The sequence below is a fragment of the Panthera uncia genome, chromosome A2 (genome assembly GCF_023721935.1).
Source record: "Panthera uncia isolate 11264 chromosome A2, Puncia_PCG_1.0, whole genome shotgun sequence".
NCBI classification, from domain to species: domain Eukaryota; kingdom Metazoa; phylum Chordata; class Mammalia; order Carnivora; family Felidae; genus Panthera; species Panthera uncia.
The window spans coordinates 11,442,372-11,466,072 of NC_064816.1; the positions used below are offsets into that span (position 1 = coordinate 11,442,372).

General features: G+C 50.5%; 1 protein-coding gene and 1 long non-coding RNA gene across 3 annotated transcripts in view; one reads left to right on the top strand and one right to left on the bottom strand.

Annotated features, from left to right (window-relative positions):
• Positions 1–13,838, bottom strand: part of MED26 (mediator complex subunit 26) — a 52,964-nt gene extending 39,126 nt beyond the window's left edge. The window contains exon 1 of one of the 2 annotated variants that reach the window (XM_049640146.1): positions 13,455–13,838. In XM_049640146.1, the coding sequence (XP_049496103.1) occupies positions 13,455–13,526 (72 nt within the window). In that variant the 5' untranslated portion in view covers positions 13,527–13,838. The other variant, XM_049640148.1, reaches the window with a different exon arrangement.
• A 141-nt stretch (positions 13,839–13,979) lies between these two features.
• On the top strand, positions 13,980–15,402 carry LOC125929184 (uncharacterized). Its single transcript, XR_007459818.1, has 2 exons — positions 13,980–14,188; positions 15,052–15,402. It is a non-coding gene; the product is annotated as an uncharacterized LOC125929184 (long non-coding RNA).
• The last annotated feature ends 8,299 nt before the right edge of the window (positions 15,403–23,701 follow it).

The following is a 23,701-nucleotide window of genomic DNA, read 5'->3' on the forward strand; positions in this document are numbered from 1 at the left end:
TCCTCTCCTCTCCTCTCCTCTCCTCTCCTCTCCTCTCCTCTCCTCTCTGCAGCGCCCGCCATATTGTCTCATGACGAAAGCAAACGCTCTTGAGGTCAGCTATGCAGTGACCAGGTGACTAGCTATTTAACCTTGCTCATCTATGAAATGGGATAATACCTAGCAGAGAGCGAGGACACATTAACAGCTGATGCTTTGGTCCTCCAGTTTCTATTAAGGTCCAAAGATTAAGAAATAACCTTTACGAAGATTACACCAAAAGACCTTGAGCAGCTGATGTGTTTAGCAAGGCTGCTCACCAGATTCAATGGGATCCAGCCCCTCCCTGGCTGAACTCCACAGGCAGGTCTATTATCACTGATAGGATTATTCTCCCCTTTCTGCAGGGCCTCCGGCATGGACAACCTCCCTCCCACTTTTGCTCACCTATAACAAACAGTACCCAGTCCTTCATGGTCATCTAGGTGACTACACAGAAGCTGGGCACTGTCCCTGCCACGGATGTGCTGAGCCTCTCGGGACACCACCAAGTGATGGCTCCCATAGCCCCAAGCCACAAATAAAGAAACTGAGCCTCAGAAACATTAAATGGTTTGCCCCAAGGCTACACAGGCAGAGGCCAGAGAAGGAGCTGAAGTGGCAGCCCTCACAGCTGGTGTTCAGGGTTCAGAGCCCCCTGCTGGGGGGAGTCATCTTGGCCTGGGCCTTGCCCAAGAGAGGGAGGAGGTATATGCTCTCCAAGCACACCCTCCCCCTTCCCTGGGTCCTGTCACCAACTTACAGAATCCCGAGACTCCCCAGAACTACGGGACACACAGGGGACAGGCTTGGTGCCAGAGTGCTAACTATGCCACTACAGTTCCAAGAGAACAAACATACCACGGGAGGACCCCGAAAGGCTGAGGTCTGGAGAGGGCCAAGTACTCCTATCAGGAAGAGGAGACTCCTCCAGGGAACCAGCCACCCCAACCCCCACCCCAATACTCATGAGCTGAGCGCTGCCCTGCCCAGGCCCCACCAAACCTGAACTCTTACTCTAAACCCAACTAGATCCTCCCAAGTTAGGTACTGCTTGTGCTCATCTGTCACTTGAAATTAGAGACGGACCCACATTGGTTCATAAACCGGTCACTGACTCTAACAGAATGAACAGGCTCACTATGCACCAGCAAAAGAACCAAGGCAGTGGGGGGGGGGGGGGATGCGACACAGGCATGCTAGACACGTTAAAGATGCTATGAGAAAGATCAGACCAGGACGCCAGGAACAGCCAGAAGACAGTGCTCCTGGAAGATCTGGCCCTGGCCTTGCTGGGGGAGGCACCCTGGGCCCAGAGCCCAGAGAGGCAGATAGGAAGGGAAGGAGGGAGGAAGAAAAGGGGGAAGGAGGAAGAAAAGAGGGAGGGAGGGGAAAAAAGAAGGCAGGACATCCAGGTGTGGGTACACAAGCAGGTCAGGAGCTGACTGATGAGCAGCTGAGCATGGCTAGAGCAGCAGTGGGGGAGAGACAACGCCTGAGCCAGACACTGGGGCACAACGTTCTCGGCCGATTCCGTCTAGACTCTCTTGATTGCAAGTAACAGAAAAGGCAGCTCAAACGGGCCTCATCCAGAAAAGAAGTCAGTGGCTCACTTAACTGAAAAGTTCAAGGCAGGACTCGCCTTGGGCCAGCTGGGCCATGGTGACCTAATCTTCCTTCAACTCTCTGGACAGGTCTCACTCCTGGGCAGGCTGTTCCCAAGCAGGAGATTACAGCAACAACCAGCTCATATCTTCCCCATTCATGTCTACCCCAACTACCCCAGCAAAGTGCTAAAACTTTCATAGGATCTGATTGGGTCATGGGCCCATTCTCAAACCAGTCACTGGCCAGGAAGACACAGCCCCATGATTGGCTAGTTCTCAGTAACTAATCATCCAATAGGCATGGACCAGAGGGGAAGGACAGGAACTAGCAGCTGGATGGGCTGCCCACTACCAAGCCTGTGAACTGTTAGCTACCCTGTATATCAGCACCTGGGGCGCATCTGCACTGGGGCCACATCCCATTCTCAACGGCCTTCCTAAGCAGCGTGTGTACATCCTCCTGACAAAACTCAGGCTGAAAACCTGACCTCATCCAAGGCTGCAAGGTGAACAGCAGAATCAAGATTCCAGGTTAGTTCAGTCTAATGACAAAACCCAAGTTTTTCTACCCAAAGACCGTTTTCTCCACTATATGCTACCTAAAGGACTCAGACTTTATATCCAGTCAGCCACGAAGCCCCAACAGAGAGGATGAAACGTCTGTGTTTGGGGACATTCACTCTTTGGCTGGTGTGGAGGAGACAGCAGGAGGCAGACCAGCTGCTAAGCAGCTGCACTAGACCTCCCTGGAGATCCCATTTTTCAGGAAGGGGGCTGCCATGGGAGGCGGACCCCAGGACAACTCTGAAGTAGCCCAAGGAGTGGTGGCACCACCAACCACCACAGTGTGGCACAGAAAGGCAGGAGGAAAGAAGGTGCCTCCACTTTGGAATGGGCCTCCTGCACATCCAGGACAGCAGTCTGCTGGAGAGAGTTCAGGCGCTGTTGGAAGCCATGGCTCTAAGAACACCTGGGGAAGGCCTTAAAGGCAGACAGGGTCTTGGGCAGTGCAGGGCAAAGCCAAAACACTTGGGGGTAAGGAGGCACCATGGGCAAGGGTTTGGAGAGAATGGAATGGCCAACACAGCAAGGTGCAAGGGGGACAGGGGACGACGGGCACCGATCAGTGTTAGGCCTCAGGCCTCGTTCACTCCTGCAGAGGTACATTCAGCACCAACCCTACAGCAGAGAACTGAAGACAGCACAATGACCCAGGAAGACAGTCTGGAGTGACAAACACAAGCACAGCAGATGATGCCACTTCCTATTTCCCAATTTGGGGAAGCCCACCACCCACCAGATAGAAAACCATGTCCACCGTAATCCTAACACAGGAGTTTCATCCTCAGGGCGACAAGCAGGTGCCCAGTCTCCTCTAGGAGGAGCTGACAAGCAGAATCACAGAAACCCTAAGACAGCCCTGGCCCCGCCCCTGCCCCCGCCCATTTCCCACCAGCCACCTGGGATAACTATAGCAGTCTGGGGGCACCTATTGTTTCTGTCTGAACTGCAGACCCTGTCTCTACATGCTCCTCTTTGACCTCCTGTGGGCATGTCCATTTCTTCCAAGGCCCCCTCACCCCCAAGGCAAGCCAGAGCTGATTCTCCAAGAGTTTTCACACTGGAAGCAAGTGTGTGAATCCCTTCTTCAATGGCCTAGCCTTCAAAAAGTCAAACTCTGAGGCTGCTGCATTTCCCACCACATTGGAGAAATCTGTCCACAAGGCAGACAGAAAGAGAGACACACACACACACTAACAGCACTCCGGCTCAGTGATGGGGTGAGAGAAGTTACAAGCAAAAGCAGGGCAGGCTCACATAACACTTGGGAGGGCGATGTTTCTTGCCCTTTGGTGAGAAGTTAGGCTCCTGCATTCAGTGCCAGCACTGGCTTGTCAACCAATCTTCAAGCTGAGAATTTTAAATGCTTGAGAAGCTCCGTTAAAATAGAAGTGAAAGTGAAATAACCATTCACAAACCTTTCCCCCCATGATCATGCCTGAACTAAAACATGTGGCCCACTTCTGTCACTGCCAGGCTGCCAGCATCCAGCAAAGGGGGAGCAGACATCACCAACTTCAGGTGCTTGCTGAGAGCCACCCCTCCCCCCCCACCCCAACAAACAGAGGGAAAAATGGAGAAGGCTGTGAAAGATCACCTGACCCTACCCTTCTCAGTTAACCTAAGGGGAAGAAGCCAGGCCCGGAAACGCAGGTACCAGTTTCCGGTTACCCAGGTTAACCAAAGGGAGGGGACAAGCAAGAGGAAAGGGGCAGAACGATCAGATGTGAAGAGACCATCCAGTGTCCATCCATGCCTCTGAGCCAAGAGGACAGAAGTCCAGAGAACTCGGCTCTTGCCTGGGTCCGGGTGCCGCCTCACAACCACAGGAGGCCTGTGTGAGCCCGGGGCCTCCTGGACTGCACCACTTCCCCTGCCTGCACCAGGTGCAGCACCAGGAGAGATGATGGGCTTGGGAGAATGAGCAGCACTGTGGCAGGCTCTCTTAGATTCCCCAAGTGCTCCTCTGCCCAGAATGGGGTAGAAGCTACAAGCCGGCACCCACTTTAACACAAGGTAAGAGCAAAGTACCCAAGTGTGACTACGGGGAAATCAGAATCTGTGGGTGGGTACTCAGAACGCCATGCTGTGACCTCCTATCATCCAAACCACTCCATTGCTTACTCCAGGCCTTACATGTCAGTTACACCCATTTTGTTTCTGGACCCAAGTCTCCCAGGCCAGCATGCCCAACTATTTGATGGTATTATCACATCAGAGTGGTGATTAAACCCACATGCGCTCAGGGGACATTGTCAGCTTGTTCTCCATACCACTACCCCCTCCCACAAACAGGACTCTGATGTTTCCTGGGAGCATCCCCTCTATTCTGGGCTGGTCTGGGTGGAACTAACACCAGGGGTGAACCAATCAACACAGCCTACTAATTGCATCAAAGCCCACAGACGGCACCAGAAAATGTGTGCTGGGACTTCTGGGAGAGCATCACCTCGTCTTTCTTCCCCTGGCTGATGGTCAAAGAGGGTGAATCCCAAAGCTGCAGGGGTTGGAAGGACAAGGAGGACACCCCACTGCGCAGAGGGAACACTACAAAAGAGATGGAACAAAACCCGGGCCTCACCTGAGAACAGACTCACCTCTGAGCCTTTGAGTGGCACAAGCCAATCAGCCCTTTCACATTTGAGCTCCCTCTGGGGGAGGCTGGCCAACAGAATACTTGAAGCAAATGTGAAACCATCAGCAAAAAGGGTAAACCGTTCCTATTTTATATCCTACACACATCACTGGCACTTGACCCCCACAGACAGCACTAAAAAGTCAGCTTGCCAACGGCCTGCCTGGCACAGTTGTAAGATGCATGGGGCAAATACAGTTGGGAAGGGTCTACCTGATGTGGCTTCCAGAAGGGCTGGCCTTAAGAAGAAGAGGGCAGTTAGTTACCTTGGGGATCACCTGGGGAAAGAGGATGTGGCCACCACCCCATATGCCAACCTGAGCCGGACCAGGGACCTGATGGCAAGAGAGGTCGAGAGAGCTAATGAACCCAGCCCCCCTGTGGGCAGGCAAAGCTGCGGCCAGCTTGGCAGATCAGGTGGTTACCCAGAGCCAGGTGTGTGACCGGAGGTGCGGGTAGGGGATGGGGCCAAAGGTACAAGTGCGGGCAGGGCAGGGGGGCGGCTACCGGTGCCTGGAGGAGGACTGCCAGGCCACCTACCGGACTCTTGTTGTGAGCTGGGCTCACATACACCTAAGTCTTCCATGAGAAGATCATAGAACCCCCCACCACGGAGTCAAGGCTGGCCACAGCCAACCACTTACAAAATCACTCTGTGCCCACAGTGGATGGGTGACCGGGACCGCCACAGCAGCCACAAGGCTGACTCACTGCAGGGTATGGTCTGGAGGAACCATCACCCATTTTTTGGCCCTGATGAAACCCAGGGAAGCGGAGCGTCCAGAGTCTCGTTTGTCACGTGACCAAAAGGGCCCCAAGGCAGCATTTGAACAGTATCTCCAGGGTCCACAGACAGACAGGGATCTAAGATCAAGAGTCATCTTTTTTCCCTGTCACAGGGGTAAAAAATAACAGCCAAGAAACAGAAGGGAAAAAAATGCCTCACGCCTTTTCCTCAGCCAGTTCAAGAGACAACACAAAGCATTTCAGGTACAACTTCCCTCCCAGCCTGGCATAAAAACATCCCGTAGACAAACCCAGCATAAAGACCCAGACTCTGGCAGGAGAGTAGAATGCTGACCTTGTACCCACTACTGCGCTCTCTCAGGTGACCAGGGAGGTGGTGGCAGGTGGGTGAGGACTGGGCAGGAGGGAAGGATTCCCGATCCCAGCGTGATCCTTTCTAGCTGTGTGTCTGCTGGGTAAGTGCTGACAGTTAACTCCCGATATTGGCCCTTTTCACAGGAAGATCAACAAGCTTCTGAGCACAGGCTTGCTATGGAAGCCCTAGAAACATGGGGATTAACTCGTGCTCCACTACCAAGGAGCTCACGATCCCAAGGAAAATGCAATCAACAAGACCGGTTATCAGCAGGAATGTAGGGTTTTTAAGTTATGTACAGTGCCTGAGGGAGACGGTCTTGGATTAAAGCAGGAAAGGTTTCTGGGAGAGGAGAATAGTAGCGATGACAGAAGGTCACAAATGTGAGGTACAGAGAGTCCCAACCTAGGTGTCACAAACAAAGAAGGTTAGCTTACAGATTTAAGTAGACGCCGTTTTGATAAGATACAACTTCATTTCAAAGCGTGACTCGATTAAGAGTAGCTTCTTTCCTTGAATTTTCTCAAAAAAACAGCTACTCAAAGTACACCTGTCAATATATGCAAGTTCCTGAATATTTCTTTTTTTTTAAAGTTTATTTATTTTTGAGAGAGAGCACAAATTTATTATTTTTGCGTGAGCACACAACTGGGGGAGGGGCAGAGAGAGAGGGAAAGAGAGAGAATCCCAAGCAGGCTCCGCTCTGTGAGCACAGAGCCGGACATGGGGCTTGCCCTTACGAACCATGAGATCATGACCTGAGCCGAAATCAAGAGTCAGACACTTAACCGGCTGAGCCACCCAGGAGCCCCCTGAATATTTCTGATCACAGAACTGGATCCTGACAGGCAAAAAGGTTAGGAGCCGTTAGGCTAGAAGATTTCAAAGAGGGAAAGACTGTCCGAACTGGGATGGAAATGGAAACACAAAACAACATTTAAAAACACTTTGTATTTATGAGGTTAAAACCACAGAAGACACAGCGGAGTCCAAATTCCCTCCTGGGCACTGCTTATGTAGGAGGCAAGAGACTGTCAGAGTCAAGCTCACTGCTTCTGAGCCTACCAGCACTGGGTATAGGCCCATAGCCTCCTCCACGACAGTGGAGATCATTAATCTCTGCTCTCTCCTGAAAGAAGATGGAACATCTACCTCTAGGACTAGTTCAGAGAGCAAACAGGAAGCCAAGCGCTCCACACCGTACCTGGCACATACTAGGTGTTCTGTAGGCTGCGGCTGTCCGTTTTACAGCCCCCAGTGGATGGATGGAGCCAGGGAACTTCCTTGCAGTCCCAGGAGCATTCGAAGGCTCTCGACCCCACCTGCCTGGCAATGACATGTCACCTGATACGACCTTTCTCCTTTTTAGCAGGCTCCTCACGCCATCACAGAACCTCCAGGAGTTTTTGGGCAGGCGTCTGGGGGTCCAGATACATGTGCACACCCACTTGGCACAGTGGTTCTGGACTGTCGTGAGCCAGCTCGGACAATAATCAAGAGCTCCCCAAGTGCAGCACGGCCTCCCTCCAGGAACTCCTGCCTTCCCCTACTAGGTTTGCCTCGAAAATCCACACAGAGCAAACCTAACCCGGGGTACAACAGCTCTTCAAATACTTGAAAGCGGACCCCAGGTCCTCCACGGAGCCTGACACTTGTCCCCCTCCCCTCCCACTGCTGAGAGGGCAAATTGTTCAAGGGTTTGCCAGCTATTCGTCAAATTCTGTCTCCCTCAGATCAGAGATGAAGCAAGAGCTGGCTTTCTGTATGTGACTGTAAAACTTTTCACTCTGAAAACAAACTATACAGTGCTCTAGAAGTCATTTCATGCTCTTAAGAATTCTGAACTACCTTTGAATAAGAAACATGAACAACTCCTCCATTTGGACCTACGAGCTACAGCCCTGTAAGGCCTCCCCTGACGCTGATCCCCACCCTCCACCCCAGATTGCCCACGTGCACATTCTCCTCCTGTTCCAGGTCCTTCAAGGGTAGGGGCTGGGCATCTCCAGGTCTGCACCCTCCACACCCAACACCATAAGCAATGGCTAGAAATGTTTATTCAACTGCTGAGCCACCTTTTTCAGCTTTACCACATTTCTCCATCAACAGTATACATCAGTTGACAATTGAGATGTTAAGTGTATGGCCTCCTCAGACCTGGAATTCATTCAGAGAGCACTTTTAAACACCACATGCAGAATATTGGTATGTCTTCCTTATGCAAGAAATACTCCCCAGTTCAAGGAATCAAGGAATCTCCATGTCAATACTAGCTCAGTGCTCTGAGAGCAAAAAGGGGGAGTTTCAGATGGGGGCTCCAAGTCTGGGCACTAGAAAGACCAGGCTGAAAACACACTGCCTATGCAGTCACTCGCCAAACCACAAACTCAGTCACCCACTCCAACAACCAACTGAGGGGTCCCAAAAGGACCCGACAGACTCAGGACAGCCTCCCATAAGGGAGAAGAAAGGGGCACAACTTCTGATGGAGACAAAGCCCCCAGCTTCCAGAAGGCAATTTACAGTGGGGGTTGGGCAGGAGACATGCCCACAGAACTGCAGTCACCTAGGGACTGGACTGAGGCCTGGTTCCAGTTAAACTGGAGCTCTGTCTGAGAAGATGGCTTGCAGAGACACCAAAATCGAGGCACAGGTGAACAGCTCCTCTCCTTCACCTAACCTCAAGTGCATGTCCTGCCACACGCAGCTACATCTTGAGCCCAGGAGCCCAGGTGACCATGGAGTCTTCTTACAACTGTATCAGGACAAAGGCCCCTTCCCACAAGCTGATCTTGGACAATCCTCCAGGACTCTGTGACTTCCAGGCAGGACAACATACTATGATTACAAGTAAAGCCACTTCTGATGACCACCAGACCTCTGTGAAGACAGAATGTAAAATCCACCTTCTTCTAAGGGAGAGAGTGAGTCAGAACAAGGACTTACACCTGCGTCACAAGTGACACTTATTACCTGCCTGTTTCCCAAAGTCATAAAATGCCACACTGCTCTCTTCTTCACATATCATGGCCACATATGAAGAACAAAGACAGGAATGTCACTGCCATTTGGGCAACCAGAGTGATCAGAGAGTCCACGTGTTGAGATTTTATAACCTTTAACGTCGGAGAGAATCAGAACCAACAGTCTTCCCCTTTACAATGTGTAACAGTCCTCCTTTCAGCAGGATCAATGATGTTTTAAGTTAACATCATGAGTGCTTGTAATCTTGAAGCAGAAAACAAAGCCAGCACACAATACTCATGAAAAGTTCCACATCAGTTGGCAATTGCCACACCACGATATGGTCTGGCCCAGGATTCTGTCCCTGACAGAAACCGTAAGATGTTTCCAGGACAGGCTGTCTAACATCATCACCTTGTTAGATCTCTCACAGGTAAACCTAAACCGATTTGTAATCTCATACAAACTTATGTAGGACAGAAAAGGCTCCCGCATCTTTTCTTACCAGCTCAAGAACACTGACCTCTTGGGCCTCTTCTCAAGCCATCGCTCCACCTTTGAGAGCAGTGTGGTGGCATTTAGAGTTAGAAGCACTGTCACTTAAACTTCAGGTAAGTCCCTAACTTTAGGGCAGTCACCTCAAATTAAGTCAGTAAGAAACAAAAGCGTCTTGTCCTCTCCTGACCATGGGAAGCACCCACTTAAACAGCACCTACTGTCTTTATGCTGTTGGTTTCCATGCCTGCAGGAAAGGGAGATCAGTTGCTCACCATCCCTCCCTTACAGAACTGTTGTGGGGAAGCAGGAGACCCTGTTCAAATGCTGCAGGGTCAGGTAAAGCATATATCTCTGAGTGGAGTTCTGGGATCTGTGAGAATTTTGTTATTTTAGAAAGTTCACATAATGCATCTCACATTAAAAGAAAAAAACTTTTAGAACAACTCATGTGAGCCTCTGCTACCCCTTCCAGAATCTGAACCCTGGATCCGGAAGGAGCCTCATGGGTGCATACACCAGTTCCAGTCCCACTTTGTACATGAAGACCCTGCAGCCCAGAGAAGCTAGGTGGCGTCTTAATCTTCTAATTTCCTAGGGGGGGAAATTATCATTCTTGTGTGTCTCTCTCTGCAGAGGCCCTTTGGTCACCTCTCCTTGGCACCCGACGTCTGCGTAACTGTAAGAAAGAAAAGTCATTTCTGAAGTTTCCTGCCAGAGAGCCTGATCAGTAGGAGGCCTTTACACAGACATCTTGGGCAAGTTCAAGTCCCCTTCTCCCGCAGTGCCTTCTCTGGCCGCTCCCTGTTCTGATTACAGAGATGCTCACCTGCTTTGTGCAAGGCCTGCTTTGTGCTATTATTCAACTTGTTACAGGGATACAGTATCCACTCCACCGTCTCAGACCTATTCTATCCATGTGCCTCACGGTTCTAGAGAGTTCTGAATTAGAATATTACACGACTAAACTTCAGCACATATAGCAAGAAGGATGCGAGGATTCAATCAGTGTAACCAGCACTTAGCACCCTAAAGCGCCTAATGCTTCAGCCCTGGAGAAAGAAGACAAGAAACAAACCATGCTCACAAAGCCTACATTCTGGTCAAGAAGGCAAAGCCTGAACTTCCATGAAACGAGGAGTGTCCAATACAAGCGAGAAGTTCATCACCTGCTGAGAAGACTGTGCTTGGGTGGATGGACTCCCAATTTCTGGGCAGAGGAAGAAGGCATGGCCCTTGACTGTACCCACGAAGATTAAGCGGGAAGAAACGCGCACACTGCGCTTCAGAGATTTTCAACACCCTGGCTACATACACCACAAGGAGAGTAAGGCTTAGATCGTTCCGAAAAACTGTTAGTCGCTTTTTGAAAAGAAGTGTAGAGGATTTACTTTATTACTGAGTTGGCAGAAATTATTAACTCAGAGTCTGCTGTTGCAGAAATTCAAATACTCCAGAGACTGGAACTGAAAACATACAGACAACTTTCCCCTTAAGAACTCCTTTGTCAAGGAGATGGTCGGTAAATGTTACTTTGTTATTTCCCTAACTTCTCAGCTACTTGTGGATATTAGGTCAGCTGCCCTGACATTGATTTTTCAAGCAAAAGCTAAGTTTGTTAACCATAATTGCATGCCCATAGAGGTAAGCATTACATGACACAATTCCCTGTCGCTTCTCTCAGAAGAGGTTTAATTTTAGTGTTGGCTCTTCAACACTGTCCCCATTTTTTTTCCATGAGCATCTTAAATATGTGTCAACTAACTATCCCAAAGTGGAGTTCATAATTGGTCAAGGTAGAGAAAAGCAGCTGGGTGCCGGCACTGCCTTCTTGGAGCTACCTCACACTCACCTGAGCCCAGGTCAATCCAGAGAAACTGCAGAATTATGGTCGCACCACCTCTGTCGGCAACCTATTCTGCCACGGCTCCAGTTTCTATATGGGGTTTGCTTCAAGCCACGCTCCTGTCAAAAGGTTCTAACAATGCTCACAGATGGTCACTGGCAATGGCAGCATTTAAAGGAGGCACTTTCCTCATCACTCGTATCCAGAGACAGTTTCCCAATTCCATCCACCACGCTCACATTTAGCAGGACTCTATGCACACCCATCACTAAAGAAAGTCCCCCCCCAGACAAGCCATATAACATGTGAACCCCATGCCATTACAGCAACCATGGGCTCCTATGAATGAACACCACTGTACACACTAAAATACAACAAAAATGAGATTTGTTTCCTTCTCCCGCTTCTGGCTAACCCCCCTTCCTCGTTGCCCTCCTCTCCTCTCCCCCTAGGAACCCTTTAGATTACAGCCTTACACAATACTGGAACCTCTGAGGTCACTGCCCTACCTAATCCACAACATATCATGACCGCCTGTCAAAGCACCTCCTGATCCCAAAGCTCTCCTAGGTGGCATTAAGGATCAGTGCTAATATCTCAGCAACCTCTCAGATTCCCCGAAGGCAAACAGGCACGTGGAATTCAAGAAATTACACTCTGGACAAAAGATGCAAAAGTCACCAAGCTTTCATTTTTCATGTCATTTGTTTTATTCTCTAATATTTCAGTCTTAGGAACTGCAGCGGCTCCAGTTACTGCAAAATATTCTGGAAGGTTTTATATAGCTTGTGCCTACTCCACCCCCAAAGTCATAACAAAAATGTATACAACATTTGTTGAAGACAATTACCACCAAGTCCATCTTAATGGGGCCTGAAGACTAGGGACAAGAGGATTACTTATGATACAAAAACCAGAGACTTACACCATAACTCCTCAATTTCTACCAAAATTATACAAGCCAATGTGAATTATTCCAAAAATACCAGGCTAAAGCACAGTCCTAAGAGTAATTAGTCAAACCAATGTAAAGGAAAAACAAAAACCCTACAGTGAGAGAAACCGGAGTTACCTGGCCCAAGACAAAAATATTTTTCCTTGGATCTCCAGCATATTAAAAAGTGATCTCAATGGCCACTTCCTGGTCTCCCAGCAAATGCAGGGGCTCATCTCATACCTGCCACAACATCTTCCTACTGCTCAACCTGCTCCTGCCACAGGAGAAAATGACCCCTACTGCCAACAATCCCTTTGAGAAAACATGAGGGGAGACACTACGAGTCTTCCCCTACACACACGAAGAGGGGCAGAGAAGATCCCTCTGCAAACAGTAGCCTCGGTGGAGGACCATCTAAGAAAGCAACACCCTGAGGTTGACCCTGACCCTCTAAGTGACAAACCACCAAGCCGGAACCCTCAGGTGGGGGGAAGTAATAGCCGAAGGAGCGTTCTTGAAGAACAGGAAAGAAAATCACCACCTCTAATTCACACCAAAAAGCGGGGCTCTGGCTTGGTCAGAAGACGCAATGGGCATTTAGGCCTAGAAAGGCAACAGGAAGGATCCCACCCTCCCCACGATCATCTACCGTCGGCAGCGATCCCAGGAGGGACTCGGCAAAGGCATGTCCACTCGCAGAACCAAGGGGGGACTCTCCACGCGCCCTGGGCACCCGGCTAAGGGCAAAGTAGGCTGGGGGCGGGGAGGGGGGGTCCCTCTGAAGCCAGGAAGATGCTTCCAGCCGGGAGAAGAGGAAAGGAGGACTTTTCTGATCACCCAGAAGGCCGAGACACAGGCGGCACAGGCGCCCGAGTCATACCCCGGACACCAGTTGCTCCACAGCCTTTCTCCCTCCCCTCCCCCCCCGCCGGGAAGACTTCCCGGGGGTCGCGGGTCCCCGGGGAAGGGCAAGGCGGGTGAGCTTCGTAAGGAGCAGTAAGGGTCATACATCTGGAGCGGAAGAAAAGGCAAAGCTCTGGCCTCAGTTCCCTTCTGCTCCCTCCGCCCAGGCCGCACGGAAGCCTCGGCCTCACGTACCCAGCGCCGCCAGACTGCCTGACCTGCCCCCGACTCGGGCCCGTGGGGCGAGAGACCGGGATGGCAGCGGCCCTCGGGGGCAGGTGGGCGTCGGGCGGGTTCCCCGGAGCCCGGCGGGCGAGGGGCATTGGGGAGGGGGAGGGTCCCGGGCCCACGCGGCCTCCGTCCCGGCCCGCGCAGCGGGTTCTTACGTTGCTCTGGGGGTCGATGGCCTGCAGCAGCCGGTCCCTGATCTGCTGCGGAGACGCCGGAGCCGCTGTCATTGCCTGGGCGAGGCGGGGGGGGAGCGGCCGGGCCAGCGGGCGGGCGGGCTGAGGCGGGGGACGGGGGTCACTCACTCGCCGGCCTCCGGGAGCGGAGCCTCATGTTCCCCGCGGTGCCGGGGAAGGAGGGGGCACGCGGGGTGGCGGAGAGGGGAGCCGGGGCTCGGGCCCGGGGCGCCACCGCCACCGCCACCAGAGGAGGAGGAGGAGCCACCGGAGCCGCCGCCGCTGCTGCCGCCGCCTCGAGAACCAAACTCCAGTGAGCTGCCCCTGCGCGGAGCACTCTGGGTAACCCGCGCCGCACGCAGCGTCGGCGCCACGCTGAGGAGGTTGGGAGATAGGGCGGGCAGAGACGCCGGGCCTGGGCGGGGCCGCGCGCGAGCCACGCCCCGCACCCCCACGCATGCGCGCGCAGGCGTACTGGTCCGCCGCCCCGCCCCGCCCACCGCCCGCCGGAGGTAGCCGTTGGGAAGCGGTTGGGCGGGGCAACGGCCGCCGCTTGGAGGCCCCGCCCCCGGCTGGGCCCTGGGGAGCTGAGGTTTCCGACGGAAACGGGCGGTGCGCGCCGAGTCCTTGAACCTGGGCACTCCGGTCGGCCGCCTCAGGGTTGGCGGCGGAAGGACTCTTCGTTGGGGAGAAAAGCCTTCCCCGTACCGAAGGAGGTGACGGGAGTCGCGGGCGGGAGAAGTTGACAAGTTTTCCGAGCCTGGGGTCCCCAGTCCCTCGATCGCCGTTCCTGGAGGCGAGGGAGCCAAGTCCACGTTGTGATAATGCGCGCGGAAGGGTCATCTTTAGAGGAGCAGAGGGATGCCCCCACCCCTCCAGAGGGCGGGGGTCTGCAGTGCTTCGCGTGCTGGGATCACCAACACATGAGACAGCGAAGCGCCTCTCGGGAGAGCCCTCACTCCAGCTAGAAAGCCCCAAAGCCAGCCCCTTGAGCCCACCGACCCCCAACGTTGCAAACGTGTCAACGCCAGGGTTTCTCATCCTGGGCACCAGTGACATTTGCGGCCGGCTCACTGTTGTAGGGGCCTTCCTGTGCATTTTAAGATATTCAGCATCCTGGGTTTCTACCTACTAAATGCCAGGAGCACTCTCTCCTCCAGTCAGGTCAACCAAAAATGTCCAGTCATCGCCAGAGGTCCCCTGGCGGGTAGAACGTCCCCTGTTGAGAACCACTGGTTTAAAAGACCCACCCTGCTTTGCGTGGAGATGCTGGAAAAAATGAAACCCTCATTCTCTGAACAATACATTTCACAAAGGAAGAAATTGAGGCCCAAGGTCACCCAGAGTTACAGGTCAAACCCAGAATTAAACGTCAAGTCTAGGGAGTCTCTTTCCCATCTCCACTTTACTGCCTTTTTTTTTTTTTTTTTTTTTTTTTCCACTGCTCTCTGCTAGCTCCAGCGCTCGCTCGCTCTCTGGAAGCCCTGTTAGAAATACTGTTATGAGAAGGGGTGAAAAGGCAGGCTGAGTGGATTATTAGCCGCAGCCTCCGGAGAAATAAATTTTTTTGTTGTTACAGGAAGACCTAGATTTAAAACAGGAGCGAGGCAGCTGATGAGAACCACACACGCGCCTTGGATCTGTGCTACACCTGTGAGTCTTGCATTTGTCATGCTTCTGGGAAGCGTTTTTGCAAAAACGGCTGTTTCTGCACGTGGTTGTGTCTGCTTCCTTCTGCACATGTGAAAAGTTTTACATCACACTTGCAGGAGAAAATAAACATGGGCAAAAAACTTCTTTTTAATTTACTCACTCTCCCTCCTAGAATGAGGTGCTTTGTGTACATGGTCCAGGTTGGAAACCAGCCCATTTGGAGATACTCTTTATCTCAACCTCAGATAAGCAAAATAAACAAGCTCTCCCCCAAGCATATTCTGGTCCTGCCTTTCTTTTAATTTCTAACTCAGATGTACAGTCTCTTATTTATTTTTTTAATCAAGGATCACATAGACATAAGCAATTTGTTTTGCGTGGGCCAGGTCATTTAAGAAAAAATTTGGAAAACACTCAACTTACCTGCCCTTTTTAAAACTAAGAAGCAACATTAAGATGACTGAGTTCTGTAAGGGCACTGACTCCACTCAGTGTCCCCATTAGAACAATGCCTGTTACATATTTTTGAAATAAGTGAATGAACATGTCACCAATACATGACAGCCGTATACACACACCCAGACAGAGGTATTAACTGTTCAGTTCCATAGATGGGGGACACAGTGGGGCTCCATAAATATTTAACGAAATATTAAGTATAATACTATATACACATTAGGATGCACCTATTCATGCAGATAACTATATACATATATATATATGTATATAGTTACCTGCATAGTTTTAGTTTAGTTATATATATATATATATATAGTTTTATTCCACATTTAACATATATGTAGTAGTAAAATTAAATCAGATCGCCACTCAATGGTAGTCTTGAAAACGTTAGCTTCCCTTAGGTCCAAGATAGATACTGCAGTTCACCTAGCAAGACTTTCTGCTTCAAGGAAGAGACACTTGAAATGGCTCCTATCAGTTACACAAAGGCAGGGCTCAGGGTAAATCCCTTGCTGTAATGGTTCTTCTTCAGCAATGTGTCCTTTAAATTAGGTTCAGAGGACATCCACCCCACTGTCCTGAGAAGACAAGATATTTTGTGCTTGTAATGCCCCTGAAAAGGCTGCCTTACCTCCTAGTGAGGTGGCTCCCCAAAGGGCAAGAGGCTCCGAGCCCATGACTTGCCCTTGCCATGGGAAGTGGCAGGAAGGTAGTTTTAGGAGCCTGAGCGTAGAGCATCCTCAGCCAAGCTTGGAGGTAAAGGGAGTGGGCTCGTTTCACTGTAGGCCCAAGCCGCATAAGCAAGGGCATCACAGAAGGGAGCTGCGAGCAGGCCGGTTCACACAACTACTTAGGACCAATCTTCCACAGCAACAGCACATGGTGGCAAGTAATGACAGCAGGGGCTCGCCCAGCAGACTCATTTCTGAAGTGAAAGGAGACTGTACCCCCTTTAGACACCTACGCCCCTGGGAGCTGCACAATTTAAAGTTCTTGGACTTACCCCAATAAGGTTATGTGAGGCCTTCGATGAATAATAGGAAAAATGTGAGTAAACCACCACCCTACTCGGACCCCTTTGTTCGCTCTGAATTTAACATCTGGCGGGAATTTTTAAAAAACGCTGTCCTCTATTAGCTCCTTCAACCCTATCAGTGATCTCGGAGATGGGCTTCAGAGTTCTGCTTGGCTTTGCGGCAAGTCCTGCTTATTCTAAAAGTGAAACCGATTTCAATTGGTTTTGAATAGTCCCCTGAAAGGTCACTGCTCTTAGCAAGGGCTTCAAAGACAGACAAGAGAACACAAATAATTTCACCGTGGGTCCAAGTAGGGGGATGCAGGCACAGAGCCTGCTCTGGAGGATCTAGTTTTGAAGCCAAGCGCAGGAAACAGGTTGGGGGCCCAGTAATACAACACCGTAATTGTATGGTCTGAGCGGAGCAGCAGGTGCACCCGGGAGGGCAAAGCCACTGTGGATAGGGACACTACGAAAGATGTTGGACAGCAATTCCAAACGTTCATACCCTCTGACCCAGTATTTCACAACTTGCAAAATGTATCCAAAGAAAGCAATCAGGTGTAGACAAACGTGTACATATGGGGAAGTAGAAGGCAGCATCATGTGTACGGGTAAACAATTAGAGGCAACCCCAGTGTTCAGTAAAAGCACAGTATGTAAACAAATCAGGGGTCGATTCGTGCAACTGGGAAGGTTACGGACAGAAAGGGACCACCAGATCCTCTAACTCCACCTGGGTAGTGGTCTTGTTTTATGGTATACGCAACGTGTAGAAATTCACCACGCTGTACGTGACACTTTCAAAATAAATAAAAAGATATATAGACCGATGACAGATAATCTAGGCACTGAAATCAGTGCTGAACAACATGGGATGCTCCCGATTTCATATTAAATGTTAAAATGCAATATATGAACTATATATATTGCGATCATCATTTTGGTTTTATAAAAACATGTATGCTTCTTGGACATGATGCACAGAAAAAATACTGGAACGAAAGAAGCCAAAATATTTACAGCCGTTATCTCTGACAGGCAGAATGCCAGGTGATTTTTCTTATGACATTTGTGCCCGAAGTTCCCCATTTTCTAGAATGAAGATGTGTGTCCTCGTCCTCTCATCCAGTGCTGGGGTTATTCTGACCTCTAGTAGCCTCCAGCCATCATCTTCTGACTCGGACACAGCTAATCAGAAGCGTGCCCGTAATCTCCAAAATCCTGAATGTGGATTTGCCATCAGGCCTCCTGACGGATGTCCATCTAAATCCTAACAGTGTGCATTTTGCCCACTGCCCCAGTTTTGAATTCTTCTTAGTAATAAAGAGAATGACATTTGTTGAGTCCCTGCTACATGTCAGGTTCCACACTGAGGGCTTTCCATGAGGACCCAGATGAACCCCTCCGGACAGTCAGGCCCCTGTGTCAGTTCCCCCTCTTGACGCTTGATGGCAGTGGGGGGAGGGGTGCTACAATTCGCTCTAGAGAATGCAGTGGAACCATGCTCTGCCCGGTGTAGGTTAAAGCTTTAAGAAGGCCTGGTAGTTACCACCCAACCCAGCAAATCCACTCCTATCAATCTCCCCAAGAACACTGAAAACCTACACTCACAGACTTGTACAGGTAAACGTCCACAGCAGGACTATTAACAGGTACAAGGTACAAACACCAAATGTCCACCAGCTGGTGAACAGATAAATGAGATGTATATCCACACACTGGAATATTATTCAGCCATGAAAAGGAAACTAAGAGAGAGGCAGCATCCACCTTTGCAGTCCTGGGGGCATAGAGCTGCCATGTCACAATCTAGTGGCTGTGCTAAAAGGCACTTTGGCAAGAGCTAGTGACCCAAGGCCTCTGTGAAGGAGAACAAGTTTCCCGGTGACAGAGAACACCAAGCCCCATATGCCTAACCCCAACAGGCTGGGACAACTCAGGTGAGGTGCCAGGCAAGTGAGCTGAGAACCTCTTGGGGCTCAGAGCTGGCTCCACTGCGCCCCAGCCAATTTCCTGCCCAAAGAACTGTGACTCCTAATAGTAGAGGTTTTTAAGCCACTTAGTACTGGGGTCATTTGTTACTCAGCACTAGCTAAGAGAGACAGGGTTGCTAATGTAACCCTCAAGGGACACATGAGGAAGATCCTGAGCTTAAACAGAGAGGAGAGGGGCGCCTGGGTGGCTCGGTCGGTTGAGTGTCCGGCTTCAGCTCAGGTCACGATCTCACGGTTCGTGGGTTCAAGCCCCTCATTGGGCTCTGTGCTGACAGGTCAGAGCCTGGAGCCTGTTTCGGATTCTGGGTCTCCCTCTCTGCCCCTCCCCCACTTGCGCTCTGTGTGTGTCTCTCTCTCTCGTTCTCAAAAATAGATAAACGTTAGGAAAAAAATTAAATAGGGAGGAGACTCACACACAGCCACGTCACCAACAGTGCAGCTGGGATTCCAGATGGAATCTTTCTGATGCGGAACCATGCTCTCCAGCCCTCATTGCTACTTAACTCCTCGGCCCCTCCCGCCTGGTGTTGGTCTTTGGCCGTGTGTCTCCTGTGTTTCTGTCCTCTCCTGAACCCCTGCCCTGTCTCATTCTTCTCGCCTGCTGACAGTTCTCTCCTCTGACCTGCTGCACACACACGTCCAGGCAGCTTATTTTCTTTTAAGCTTTAATTACCTTCTTTATTACGCTGACCTTCAGCTAAGTACAGGGTAACAAATAATCACACATAAAAACAACACAGAGCACATAGTCTTAACACATACACTTAGGCATGAAGAAAATAAAGGATCAATCTGCCTCTCTTTTGATTCCACTTTTCCACTACTGCCCATGCTTTTTTCTAGTAGCTGCGGGAACACTCCTACGGATCCCTTTCATTCACCTTTAATTCTTTGGAAGGCAGACCAGGTAAATACGCTTGTGAAACTGTAAAACTGATTTTGTCTGCTTTTGACTTACAGTCATAAAATTATTCTCGCCTTTTTTTTAATTAAAAAAATTTAATGTTTATATTTGAGAGAGAAAGAGCGCGCGCGAGCAGGGGAAGGGCAGAGAGAGACAGACAGAATCTGAGGCAGGCTACAGGTTCTGAGCTGTCAGCACAGAGCCTGACGCGGGGCTCGAACCCACGAACCACAAGATCATGACCTGAGCTGAAAGACCTCCAAAAACTTGCCAAAATTGTGTTTCTGAAATGTTCAAATAATCTCATCGCTTGGCCAGGTGGTCTAAATCACTTGTTAGATTAGAGGCTCTTATGTATTACATATGCATACATATGTAAATATTATACGTGCAAAATATAGAGAATATGTTATGGTTTCATATTCTCTCAGTTACTCTGGTGAGGCAACGAAATAAGATCAGTAACTGTTCTAATGCTCTAGTGAATGATTTTGATAAACATTTTCTTTAAGCATCTCCAGAAATAAGATCAGATCACCCTTTCTACCTCAGTAAAGGAATTGCAGGATAAAGTCAATTTATTGTAGCTTTTTCTGTTCCAGGTGGTCTTGCCGACAGACAGTTTGGATCTTCTTGCCCCCTGCTCTAAAAACTCAGGGACCTTGGCTCACGTAAACCCTTGGCCTTGTGAGCCACGCCCCCTCACCGGCACACACATCACATGCTACAATGTGGCACACATAAACGGCCCATCTTCCCGACCAGCCTTATTCCTCACCGTCCCTAAGTGGGTTTTCTCCACTCCTGCACACTGGTCACCTAGCTATCCAACCAGGTGGCCTGGCCCTTGCTTCTCAGAGGAGTGACCTGGCTAAAGTCACATGACTGGATTTTAGACAGGATTACGACTGCAGCCCAAAGCTCAGGGGTCCCAGACTGGCAGAGAAACGCATGAACCCAATCAGCTGCAAGCCACTTCCCCAAGCAGCAGACAAGGGCCAAGGGACTGATGTCAGAAAGCAACCAGGAGCAGACAGGAGCCACAGTCAAAGGCCCAAACCGGCCAATGGAATGTCTCAGAAACAAAGGCAGTGTTGTGCCTCAACCCAGAAAGCAATGTGATGCTCTAGAAAACACGCCCTACAAATACTGCAGGCTATACATACAGAGAGGAGTGTCAAGTCCTGACGAGACCGGGTCCTGAGCCATCGCTGTCACAGACGGAGAAACTGAGGCACAAACAGGAACAATGACCTCTCCCCAACATCACTGGCACGTGAGGGACAAGGGAACGACTCGGAGCGCAGGCCCACGATCCCCTCCCTGCCGTTCCTAAACCCCATAACTCGAAAAGCCCAAAGAATTTCTTTAAGTTTGCGCCAGGCCCGTGTGGTTGACAAAGGCTGTCTGAGGACGTTCCACCTTTGTCTGTCCAGCTCTGTGTGAATGTTACGAAGTCTGGCTACAGAAGTGTTACTTTTTGATGAGGGAGCGTTGCCAGCCCAGATACCTCGGGGTATCGTGTCACGTACAGGACACGCTGCTGGAAAGTGCAAGTTCTGAATCTGGAGTTGGCTCGGGTGCCCCGGGCCTCCGGACACGTCTTATGGATAAGGGTGGCCTGAGATCCACGTCAGTGAGCAGGTGGAATGAGCCCAAATAAAGGTGTTTGGGGGCGGGAGGGGGGTGGGGGGAGCAGTGCAGCAGCACAGGAGAAGGGCCAGGGGACGAGGCTTCACGTCAGCTCTGCCAAGAACACCGGGAGACCTTGGGCAAGTCACTTCCCTGGATAGGCCTTCAATTTCCTCATCGGGAAAAACGGATGACGGCGATCCTTTGGACACCCCTCGTTGTGCCAAAGCATTGCGGTGATGCCTAAGAAGGCCTGGCGGAAGGGCTCTGAACTTCTTCTGTTCATGCAGTGAGAGATACGGTGCAGCTTAGGAAAGAACCCCACCCCCGCCTCTGACACACGAACCACACCATGGACACCGCATGCCAGGTCCGCTCCATGCACATCTCACACGACGTCACACCACAGAAAATTTGGACGCAAAGGGCTAAAGCCAGGGAACCATCTGTGCCCCAGCTGCGCCGCTCCCCCCTCCCCAATGGCCGGGGCTCCCTCCCTGCATCATTCTGGCAACTACATGGTTCATTTGTCTTAAAGTGATTCTTTCAGAACTGGATTATTGCACCCAACCGCTTGCATGCGATTCCCTTACCTCACTTGGTACTAAGTTTCACAAGGAGACTTCTGGAGGCATGAGCAAGCAGATGTCCTATTTGAAAAGGGTCTGACCAACAGCCCAGGTAACTGGGCCTGCCTCTTACCCTAAGAATGCCCCAAGCTCGCCTAATTCTCAGGCTCACGGAAGAGAAGTACAGAAAGGACAAAAGTTCGGTCCATTTGTGCCTCTTTCCTTTTTAACCTCGACACGTGGTGGTGGCTTTCCTCACCCTTCCTAGATGCTCTGACGTTTACATCTTTGTGAGTTTTTTCTTCTTTCCTGATTACAAGAGTAACAGATCTTTGGTACAGACAGTCAAGTACAGCAAAATATAAAATAAGATTTAAAAATCACGGCCTGGGGCACCTGGGTGGCTCAGTGGGTTAAGCATCCGCCTTTGGTTCAGGTCATGATCTCATGGTTCGTGAGTTCGAGCTCCATGTCAGGCTCTGTGCTAACAGCTTGGAGCCTGGAGCCTGCTTTGGATTCCCTATCTCTCTGCCCCTTCCCCACTCGTGTTCTCTCTCTCTCTCTCTCTCTCTCTCTCTCAAAAATAAACATTAAAAAAACTAAATTAGAAAAAATAAATAAATAAAAACCACGGCCTGGGGCACCTGGGTGGCTCAGTGGGTTAAGCATCCGACTTCAGCTCAGGTCATGATCTCACGGCATGGGTTTGAGCCCTGCATTGGGCTATCTACTGTCAGCAAAAACCCCCTTCCAATCCTCTGTCTCCCTCTCTCGGCCCCTCCCCCACTCGTGTTTTCTCTCTCTCTCTCAAAACAAATAAGTCAACTTAAAAAAAAGTGTTAAAAAAATAAAATAAAAACCACTGCCTGATGGGTACATGTGAAATCAAGCACTAGTCTCCCTTTTTTGTGTGTTTATAATTTTCCAGAAGAAAGTTAAAGACGAAAAAAGAAGTCACACAGCCAGGCCTGTTTGTATGTGTGCTGTCTCTGGCTGTTTTCACACTGCAAAGGCTGGGTTGCACAGTTGAGGAAGAGACTGTGTGGTCCTGCAAAGCCAAAAGTATTTACTGTCTGGCCCAGTGTTAGGCCTGATAACATCACCCCACCCCCAACAAGATCCGGGCCATAATACAGTACTTGGAACCTGTAAACAAATTGTGATACATGGTAAGAGAGAATTAAGGTTGCAGATGGAAGTAAGGGTGCTAATTGGCTAACCTTAAGGAGATTATTCTGGATAATCCCAGTGGGGGGGGGGGAGGGGCAACGTAATCACAAGCGTCCTTAAATGGGGAAGAAAAAAGCAGAATCAGAGAAAGATGGCATCTTGACAAAGACCAGAGCAGCCACTGCTGGCTTGGAAGGTGGAGGGAGGACGGGGCCACGGACCAAGAAGGTGGACAACTTCTAGAAGCTACAGGCAAGGCAAGGAAACAGATTCTCCTTGAGAGCCGCCAGAAGAACCCAGCTCTGCCAACACCTTGATTCTGGCCCAGCGAGACCCATTTTGGGCTTCTGACCTCCAGAGCTAGAAGACCACACATCTTATAGTTGCCACAAGGGCAACTCCTACAAGGCCCCGGATGAAGAAAGCTTACCACTCTCTCTTTTAGACGCGGCTGCCCCATTCGAGGTTTCTGCAACGAAACACACTTGAAACGTAGCTACTCATTTGACTCAGCAGTCGGGTTTTTAATTTTAGTTCATTTGAGATGGACACTGAAATAGCCACGTGTGGCCAGTGGCTACCGCACAGCATCATTTGCCTCAAAGCGTGGTCCGGGGACCAACGGTACGGGCATCACCTGGGAGTTGGGTGAAATGAGGAACCTCGGCCCGTGCACCCGCCCCCCACCCCTCCCACCCCCGTCTGCTATGCCAAATGCACACTTTGCCAAGACCCCTAGGGGATTCATGGGACATCAAAGTCTGAGATGCTGAGGTCAAAGCCACCATCCCACTCACATGCAAATACTTCACTACGGAACATCAGGA